At 36.7% G+C, this 10565-nt stretch overlaps 2 protein-coding genes across 2 annotated transcripts; one reads left to right on the forward strand and one right to left on the reverse strand.

Moving 5' to 3' along the window:
• Window positions 1-645: 645 nt before the first annotated feature.
• Window positions 646-6028, reverse strand: LOC107036560 (chymotrypsin-2). The gene is made up of 4 exons (XM_015254597.1): window positions 5953-6028; window positions 2293-2591; window positions 963-1223; window positions 646-860 (listed from the first exon to the last, which is right to left on the reverse strand). The coding sequence occupies exons 1-4, from the start codon at window positions 6026-6028 to the stop codon at window positions 723-725; spliced, it is 774 nt and encodes a 257-aa protein (XP_015110083.1). The 3' UTR covers window positions 646-722.
• On the forward strand, window positions 6014-6773 carry LOC107036603 (protein mago nashi homolog). Its single transcript, XM_015254662.2, has one exon. The coding sequence runs from the start codon at window positions 6156-6158 to the stop codon at window positions 6594-6596; it is 441 nt and encodes a 146-aa protein (XP_015110148.1). The 5' UTR covers window positions 6014-6155; the 3' UTR covers window positions 6597-6773.
• Window positions 6774-10565: the final 3792 nt, after the last annotated feature.

Genomic DNA, 10565 nt, shown 5'->3' on the forward strand with positions numbered 1-10565 from the left:
GGGGGGGGGGGGGGTGTAGCGCCTCATTACATACACATTTACGCATTAACACGACGCGTGCGTAGTTGAGACCACTGGACATCAGTGACATCATCGCTCTCTGTCACGTGCCAATAGAATGTATACTTCTAACTCGCACCTATTTTTTTTTTTTTTTTTATGCTTATTTTATATCGCTTCGAGTCTGATGAGACTATATGGCGATTGATCAAGACTTTAAAAATGGTTAGATCTCACCATTCTCCCCGGCCAGGAATCGAACCTGGAACCTATCCGTTGTGAGGCAACGGCCTTAACCACTACGCCAGGCCACCGGGCTATCTCGCACCTATTGTAACGCCTATCCGAATTCTCGTCTTTTGCGAATATTATATTCAGTCTGGCGCTAACCACCTATTACTCTACAAGTCGACCACCTGACTTGCTCTCTACATTTGTATATATATATTTCTAGACGGCATTGAATAAACGACAATTAAGACAACTATTATTGTTTAGTAGTGGATTGATTAAACTTCCCGACAACACCTCAATCCCTACTGGGGGAGGGGGATGGGACCATAAAAAGTCTAATCGGCTATCTGAGAATGAAAAAAAAACGAAAAAAAATCCAAAAACTCGTCATTAGTAAAAGAACGACACGTGTTCAAGAAAAATTGTTTAATCGTAATTTCGAATGATCGTGCTCGACAGGACATAATACATCAGGTCTGCCATTAATATTACAAGACTGACTCGATCCATGGAAGATAATAGGCGACACTTGTGAAAACATCGGGAAGGCCTTGAGCACATGGCACGCCCCATGACACTACACCGACTAGTTCGCCGTCGTGAACTAAAGGACCACCGCTGTCTCCCTGAAATAAAATGATACATTGTTGGGAATTAATTGACATTAGCCATTTGTTATTACAAAATTTTTTAATAAAGTTAATGAAAGGCAAAATTAAAGACTCCACCTTGCACACTGCTGTTCCTGTCCTGCCTATGGCACAGATGTTGCCCTCATTGACTTCTACGGGCTGATGAAGTTTTGTGCATTCTTCCAAATCGACAATAAACATTTCGAGTTTTTGCAATAATCTCACACCTTTGCTCTTGTTTCCCTGCCATTTAGCTACCCCCCAGCCAGTGGCTGTGACCGATTCACCGGGAAGTGTGTAAGCGCTTGTTAGATTGATCGGCAGCCGCCATTCGTTGAAGAACATTCTTGTTTGCAACTATGAAGTGCATTTACATTAATCACATATCTGAATTTTTTTTTTGAAGTAGTATAAACATAACTTGAATTGTGAAGATCAAAATCGGAAATAAATTCAAAATGAAAGTTAATATGAATAGTATTACTGATAATAATTAATTTAGAGAAAATTCAAATCTAGAAAAATCTCGAAAAATTGGATAAATAAATGAAACGTTCTAAAATGTCTTAAGGAATTAACTATTGTTTCAAAAAATAATTGGAGAATGAAGTTGATTGATCAATTTCTCACACTCATGAACGTTAGAATTTATGGAAAAAATTATCAATGATGAATAATTTTTTTGGCTTTTTGAATTCATTTTTCCGCGTTGCACTCAACAATTCAACTTGAGTTAATTCATATCACTTTAAGGGGAGACTACTATGAGTTTTAAAAGTCGTGGGCTATTGGAGTGAAACTTTTCATACATTGAAGATCGATTATATAGATCTGAAAACGACTAATTAGCGTAAAACAAATTTTTTTTTATTGTTCGTTTGTCCGAAAACGTTTAAAATGCTAAAAACAGTCCAGCGCCTCCAATTTTTGAGCTACAAAAAATTTTTTTTCTTCAAAATTTTCGGAAAAATGTGTGGAACAACAATTACGAGCCAGTTTTTTGGAATTCGACTCCTACACAGCTGATTTCGTTTTTTTTTCATACAAAAAAATTCACTATTTGTGTAAAAAATACAAAAAAAGTAAATTTAGCCATGTAAGAGGTGAATTAAAAAAAAATTGCCCGCAATTGTTATTCCAGATATTTTTCCGGAAATTTTGAAAAAAAAATCATTCGTAGCTCAAAGATTGGAGGCCCTGGAATGTTTTTGGCATTTAAAGCGTTTTCGGGCAAACGAACAATAGAAAAAAAAATTTTTTGCACTAATTATTCGTTTTCAGATCTACATAATCGATCTTCAACGCATGATAAAAGTCTCACTCCAATAACCCACGACTTTTAAAATTCACAGCAGTCTCCCTTTAATCAACCGATAGGAGAAAAATTATGTTCCATTCGCACCCTCAAAACCGCGACATCACATACAGTTCCCTTAGGAGTGTACTCCGGGGGATGATCCCATGCGACAACTCCATGGACATAGCCAGGAATATGGTGTCTGGTGTCTGTAACAGCCGTGACAACTTCAATTGCTTCAGGGCGAAGGGGCTCGTATTCATCAGGGGTATAAAGGCAGTGAGCAGCAGTCAGGATATGACTATGTGTGATGATACTTCCACCGCAGAAGTGAAAACCCCGCTTCTGCAGCGATACCTGGTACGGAAACTCCTGGGGCGAGGCGTTCAATCCACCAATAACTTTGGTCGGAGGTTTTGAATATCCCACTGAGGATGATTATTCAAAGCCAATATCAGAGTTGTGCACGCATTTAACTTTTGTGATGCCTACGTCATGTGACTGTCAGATGAGAGATGCAAACATGATAATTTCTGTCACATGACTTAATTCGTTCAGTAAAATTGACTTAGCATTGTCACTGACAGTTTTCATCTGCAGTCATAAAAACTCAGTCTTTTTTTTTTATCGTTATTTTACATCACTTCGATCCGGTTAGGGTATAGTGCGATGATGATCAAGACTTTAAATTGGTAGNAAAGAATTCTAAGAGAATTAGAATTTAGAGAGAAAAAATTTCCGCTTCACCCAGCCGGGAATCGAACCCGGGTCTCCCAGATACGCGCCGGGCACTCTTACCGACTAAGCTACCGGGAACCACAGAAATTCACTCTCAAATTCACCTCAAACACCGCCTAACCTCCTTTAGGCATTAAAGAATTCTAAGAGAATTAGAATTTAGAGAGAAAATAACATTTTCCTCACTTGTGCGTAAAGTGAAATTGTACGCACGCACCGCGAGGTAAAATATGAGTGCACGGAGAGAAATGTTCAGTAAAAATTACGGAACTCACAAGTGAGATCCCACTTTCCACACATTGTGATGAAAAACAGGGTTCGACACCCGTGGGAAAAATGTTCCTTGACATTTGCGAGACATTTGAGACTCCTCCTCAGGGATGGCCAAATTTATAATATTTCATTACGGTTAAATATGTAGCCATCAATTAGAGAACATCACTCTTGAAATTTTTTAAGTACTTAAATATCATCAATTCGAATATTCAAATTTTCAACTATTTTATCAACCAATAATCGTGTTAGGTAGATTTACGATTGCTTGTGTAATCGAAAAATCCCCTTTCATCGCAATGTGTGGAAAGCGCGAGGCGTCCGTAAATTTCACTTTCCGCACAAGTTTTTTTTTTTTTTTTATGCTTATTTTATATCGCTTCGAGTCTGATGAGACTATATGGCGATTGATCAAGACTTTAAAAATGGTTAGATCTCACCATTCTACCCGGCCAGGAATCGAACCTGGAACCTATCCGTTGTGAGGCAACGGCCTTAACCACTACGCCAGGCCACCGGGATTTTCCGCACAAGTGATGAAAATCAGTTGCCATCCACCAATTACAAAAGTCTATCACCAAGTCATAGACCGTGCACCGTCAGTCTTGTTCTCGGTATGAAACGGCCCGCGAATGATTTTTTTTAACAACTCACCAAAAAAACAGGTTGACAGACAAAGTGTCAGGAATTGAATTCCCGTAATTTCCATGGCTATTTCTGACAACTGTCTTGTCCTATGATTCCTCAAGTCGAAGATAATGGTGTCTTCTACGATGACCGGCGAATTTTATATACTCTTCGCAGCTCCGGCTTTTCATGGAGCGGAACAGCTTATCAGTTTTGTCATGTGTTGTCCATTAATCTCCACTTTTCAAATTTTTTTTTTATATTTGCCATTTTGTGAATGGCTTTTGTTATCCCTCACAGAATTTATGTTGTACATTTTTTCTTCCCCTTTTTAGTTTTCGCATCTTCAGTTTCCAAAGCGTTTCGTTCAATTTATAGGTATGATGGATTCATCAGCACTTGAAAACATATCGTTGAGCTTTGTGCGGATGAAGCATTGGTTTGTTAAACCTCTATAATAGGTCTTCGGTATGAATACCTACAATAATCCATCGCAATTGATTATCTCATGTTCGTTCCACATCATTCTGTTCTTTTTTCGACTGGAAGCTTTATGATGTAGGCTGAAGTACGAATTTGACAGATTAATTTCTTGCCCTCATCGAACTCAGAATTCATATAAAAAATTATCAATTATGAATCTTTTTTTTTGCATTTCAAATTTATTTTCAACACTTGTGCGCAAAGTGAGATCCCACTTTCCACATATTGTGATGAAAAACGGGGTTCGACACCCGTGGGAAAAATGTTCCTTGACATTTGCGAGACGTTTCAGACTCCTCCCCAGGGATGGCCAAATTTGTACCTACAATAATCCATCGCAATTGATTATCTCATGTTCGTTCCACATCATTCTGTTCTTTTTTCGACTGGAAGCTTTATGATGTAGGCTGAAGTACGAATTTGACAGATTAATTTCTTGCCCTCATCGAACTCAGAATTCATATAAAAAATTATCAATTATGAATCTTTTTTTTTGCATTTCAAATTTATTTTCAACACTTGTGCGCAAAGTGAGATTCCACTTTCCACACATTGTGATGAAAGACGGGGTTCGACACCCGTGGGAAAAATGTTCCTTGACATTTGCGAGACGTTTCAGACTCCTCCCCAGGGATGGCCAAATTTGTAATATTTCATTACGGTTAAATATGTAGCCATCAATTAGATAACATCACTCTTGAAATTTTTTGAGTACTTAAATATCATCAATTCAAATATTCAAATTTTCAACTATTTTATCAACCAATAATCGAGTTAGGTAAATTCACGATTACTTGTGTAAGCGAAAAATCCCCTTTCAAGAAATTTAAATTATTCATTTATTAGTAAATTTATAGACAAACATTCCATCGACTTAGTCAATTGTTATGGGTCATTATGTCTCGAAATTTGCATGTCACGAATTGAAAAATCCCAGTTTTTCAGCCTTTCGTATTGAATTACCATTTTTGGACGTAGAAACTAGCCGAATTGTTGAATTATTCGAAAAGGTCATTGAATAAGCTTCAGATTAAGAGGTGAATCGTCTTATCTCGACCTTTTTTCGCAAAGTTATAAAAGTTTTAGGCAAGAACTCATTTTTCTGTTTTTCTTGAAAATTCAACTTTGGCTGATTTTTTCTATCCCTCCAATTCACATTCATGGAAATATCGATATATCATTCGAAAGAGCATCATTTGTTCTTCGAAATGCGAGGTGTCGCATGCAATTTGGTCTAGTTTTGATCGATATATTGAACATTGTTTCTCTTTTGAGCGTTATGTCACACCCTGAAATTCGGTCTTCTCATCCACTATTGGAACATTGCACCTGACAAATGAGTCTTCGCCTAGTAAATAAAAAAAAACACATTAAAGAAAGGAATTTACATAGCGTTCCACATCTTTGTGACGTCATAGGAAATGATTGGATGGGATTTGAATGAGGTAGGAGGAGAACCGGGATTATTCTCAATATGAATAGTCAGGAATTTTTTTCTTTATTTTTGTTTGAAATATAAATTATATTAAAATCTTATTATATTATTATTATTATTATTATTATATAATATAGTAATTATATCATAATATATTATTATTATTATTCGTAATAATATTATTATTGATTTTTGCAATGATAAAAAAAAATTATCTAGAAATCCAAACTTACCGCCATTTCTCCAAGCTCGGAATTTATTCCGTCGTCTCACGGAAGACGTCGCCACCTCGGTCGTCACCCCCCTCATACTTTCCCTACAAAAGGCGTCAAATTCGGTCACATCAACAAAAGTTAACCTAACGTACCCACCACTTCGTCAAAAATTCGTCGAAAAAATTGTTTTATCCCCGGAGAGTGTCAGGCATTCTTGAAAAATGTCCACGGACTTCTACATCAGATACTACGTCGGTCACAAGGGTAAATTTGGCCACGAGTTCCTTGAATTTGAGTTTCGTCCAGACGGCAAGCTTCGGTATGCCAACAACTCCAATTACAAGAACGACACGATGATCAGGAAGGAGGCGTATGTCCACCAGTGTGTGATGGAGGAGTTGAAGAGGATCATCCAGGACTCGGAGATAATGCAGGAGGACGACGCCCTGTGGCCACAGCCAGACAGGGTTGGCAGGCAGGAGCTGGAGATCGTCATCGGGGATGAGCACATCTCCTTCACCACTTCCAAGACGGGTTCCCTGCTGGATGTCAACCAGTCCAGGGATCCGGAGGGGCTCCGGTGCTTCTACTACCTCGTGCAGGACCTCAAGTGTCTTGTCTTCTCGCTTATTGGACTGCATTTCAAGATTAAACCGATATAGATAGCAGTGGATTTTGGCTCTCGATGTAAAAAACACATAAATTTTTCATTCTTTTTTTCTTACGATTGTTTTATGCTCTTCGGCTGGTAATTGAGTGGTGGATTGATTTATTATTTCTGACCTGTAATTTTTTATTTACGAAGGAGGTCGAAGGTAATAAATGATTTTGAGAAGAAATTTTTTTCAGACTTGGGCTTCTTTTGGGGGTCATTGGGATTGACTGGGGTTTATTAACTGTTCATTATGTTGTACAAATTAAAAAGGACATTTTTATTTTACAAAAGAGGAGAAGAGGATAGATTAAACCATTCGATTTCGTAACAATATTCTGTTTGAACGAAGGATTTTATCCTTTCATCTCCCATTGTTTTATTTTTCATTCGTATAGTATTGACCAAAAATTCATTCATAATTAATTAATTAATGTTTCATTGAATAAAGAATATCAGGAAGGAGCATCCCATAGAAAATCTAGTGGTGGGGTTCAACGGATATGACGTCACGAAGTGTATTCTTTTCTCGGATTGGCGCGTCATTTCGAACCGCAGTACAGTCAGGCAAATGTTGCGACATAATAGAAACAAGATCTATGCATTTATACATTCTGATCTATTCATTTGTTGAGATGAAGGAATGGAATTCATTAAATTTCATTTTCTCATGAATACCTTATAAATATTGATAGTGAATCAAAAAAAATTCGACCAATGATTGAAGTGAATAGCGAAGTAGAGTAAAAGAATCTATAAAGAATTTTTCATTTTCAATTAATTATCTTCAATTTTTTTAAATAATCGGTCTCCATAAAAGGACAGAATTTATTAATTTCACCGATGATATATATACATTTGAAATATATATATATTATATATCAATTTTTTTAAATAATCGGTTACCACTGAAGAATTTGAAATTATGTCACTGAAGAATTTGAAAATGCCGCGTGTTTTTTTTGTGAATAACTTCGTGTCACATATTGACCAATCAGAATTAAGGATTAGCGGTCAGGCAGTTTCGAGATATTTCGATACAAAACAACTTCCCGTTGCTTTGATCTTTAGTAAAATAGGATAAATCTGTGCGAAGTGATCATAACAAATATTAATGAGCCTAGTCTGCAACTTCTCATTGAATTTGGATCCAATTACTGAACTTACATTGATGAATTATCCTATTTTCAAATTTTGGCGCCTTTCGCCTGTCCGCTGCGAGTGAAAACCAACCCTAATGGAGAGAAATTAGGTTAGGTTTGGTGGAAAATAGCGGCAAGAAGGAATAGTGTGAGTTGGTGTGACAGTTCTCCTGTTGTAATTGGGCTTTCTAGGGTTTCAAGCGGTAAAATCAATTGTTTTTTATTTTGAGGGGATGACGAAGGGTTCATTCGGCTTCGAAAGGATAAAAATCGTGGGTCAATATTTTTGAGTCTAAAGTATCCATTTTACCCCACCCTCCCCTATTTACACATGTACTTCTGTTAAAAAGACCCTCACTTGGGTCTTCAATCTGACCCTTAATGTGGCCTTGATGACCGTTTTTCTGACCCTCGTGACCCTTATTCTGCCCCTCATGACTCTCTTTTTGCCCCTCATCTGACCCACATAACCCTTCATCTGACCCTGGTGGCCCTTATTCTGACCCACATGACCCTTAATCTGACCCACATAATCCTTAATATGACCCTTGTGGCCCTTAATCTGACTCACGTAACACTTAATCTAATCCTTGTGGCCCTTATTTAGACTCAATCTGACCCTTGTGACCCTCAATCTGACCCTTAATCTGGCCCTCATCACCCTTCTTCTGACCCTCGTGATCTTTATTCTGACCCTCATGACCCTGGTGACCTTTATTTTCGAGTACCAAATTTTTATCACTAGACCTCAATTTGGATTTTTATAATGGTTTTTCAGTCCAAAAATGACATCAAACAGAGGCTCTACCCCTTCCCCCGTACTAAGGCCACCCAAAAATCACGAGAGAATCGTCACAGATTCTGTTCACGGACGAATGAAGCCACCATTTGTGTTATGCGAGATCTGCAATTGCAAGATTATCGGGACCTCCACCGAAATTGCAAAGCACTTCGGTCCCACCCACAAATCCAACTCTCCCTGCGTCTACTGCAAGGAAAAGGTCTTCAACTATATCGAGATCAAGCAGAACCTCGATGGTACTGAAACGAAGCATGAGCACGTGCTCCACAACTGTCCGAAGAAGACCTAGCCCCAAGGCGAGAATTCCACTAGCTAATAAATTCATCATCGTTGAACGAGGAAAGATTATAAAAGTATTTTCTTAGATTTTTTACGGGATAAAGGAAGAGATAGAAAAGAAATGGCCCCAGTTTTTAAAATTTAACGTTATAATTTTTTAATTTTCGCCTGAACTCGAGACATTTCTGTGAGACTCAGCTGTTGAGATAATTGCATTTTTGTTTCTGCATGGAAGTTTTGTGATCGTTCAAACTTCAGTTGCAGATTTTTTCATTTATTTATTTATTTATTTCAATCATTTATTTCCTTCAAATATAGGTATTGTTGAGCCCTATCCATCGACATTAATTAAAATTTAATTTATTTAATAATTTTTCAATTTTTTCAAAAATCGGTTGTCCCACGATAACTAAAATTTTTTTCTAAATTCATTGAATGATGGTTTAAAAAATTTGTTTGGAGGCGCTTTTGACCGAGTGCGAAGATGGAGGTGACAGCAATAATCGTTGTTTTGATTTATATAAAAATTTGCAAAATTTTTGTATTTTTTGAAAATCGGAATTCCGGGGATAGCTTGAGATATCATGCTTCAAATGAATTCAATTATAGCTTAAAATGTTAGTTTCAATGCCACACTGTCGAAGTTGAACGATAATTATGATAGCGATATCTGTTGATTTTATTTTTGCGATGATTGTTGCAAATTTCGAATTTGCCATCATATATTAATAATAATCGACAACAACGGCCTAAACGTGGCTTATGTAGACGACAAACCTGTGGAATGCAGAGCCGATAAAAAAGCCAATTTCAATGACTAGGAAACCGTTGAACGAAAATGTAAACACCGAAACGTGAACAGGAAATACAGCTCCTGAAGTAAATGCCACGTAGTTAGGACGAGAATGTCAGCCCGTGAAGCAACAAATGGGTGAGGGGAGTGATAGGACCGTAAAAAAGACAATCAGTTGTCCGAAAGAAAGGGATAATAAGAATAATGATGATGATAGCACTCAGCTAAGTTGAAGATCTGACTCAATTGTTTAAAAATGAATCTCATTCAATTTAATAACATAAAATAAACAATGAATTATATGCCGTAGGAGAAAATGATGTGCAAAGGGACCATTCAGAAGCGTATTGCTAATTCATTACCAAAAATAACAAAAATATGAAGACAAGAGCAATTTCCCACTTGTTTCACATTAATTTTTTTTAAATTCAAGCAATTGCTGAAATACACGAGGGATTATTGCTCATCCATGATCTTCAATCAATGATTTTGAGAATTATATGCAGATCTGAGGGTGCGGTGTTTTTAAAATTTATCATGAAGATTTGTCAAGCCAAATTTAGAGAATTCAATTTTTATTCATTTTATGAATATTCATAGATATTCAATTCCATTAGAGCAATAATATATTTATTGGAGAGAGGGAGAAAATTATCGAACAAAGTTATATGAAGTAGTTTTGTAATTTCATAATTTTGTATTAAATAAATAAGAATATCATTCCAGAGATTTCGAGAGTTGAGTCTATCAACCCTAGTAGAATAAGAACTTTTTACATTATTTTTTCATTTGTGCAGTGGAAAAAGCGTCGGAATACTGCGAGAACATCCAAGCGACAGAATAGAGTCTCCAAAAGCTATGTTTTTTAAAATAATTTATAACAAATTCTCAATTCTTAATTATTAAAAATTTCAAATCCATATAGAATATTTTTTCTCATGTTCCAAAACGTCATTTTCGTTT

Source organism: Diachasma alloeum, unplaced genomic scaffold (genome assembly GCF_001412515.2).
Source record: "Diachasma alloeum isolate Michigan unplaced genomic scaffold, Dall2.0 Dall_scaffold_00210, whole genome shotgun sequence".
In the NCBI taxonomy this organism is placed as follows: domain Eukaryota; kingdom Metazoa; phylum Arthropoda; class Insecta; order Hymenoptera; family Braconidae; genus Diachasma; species Diachasma alloeum.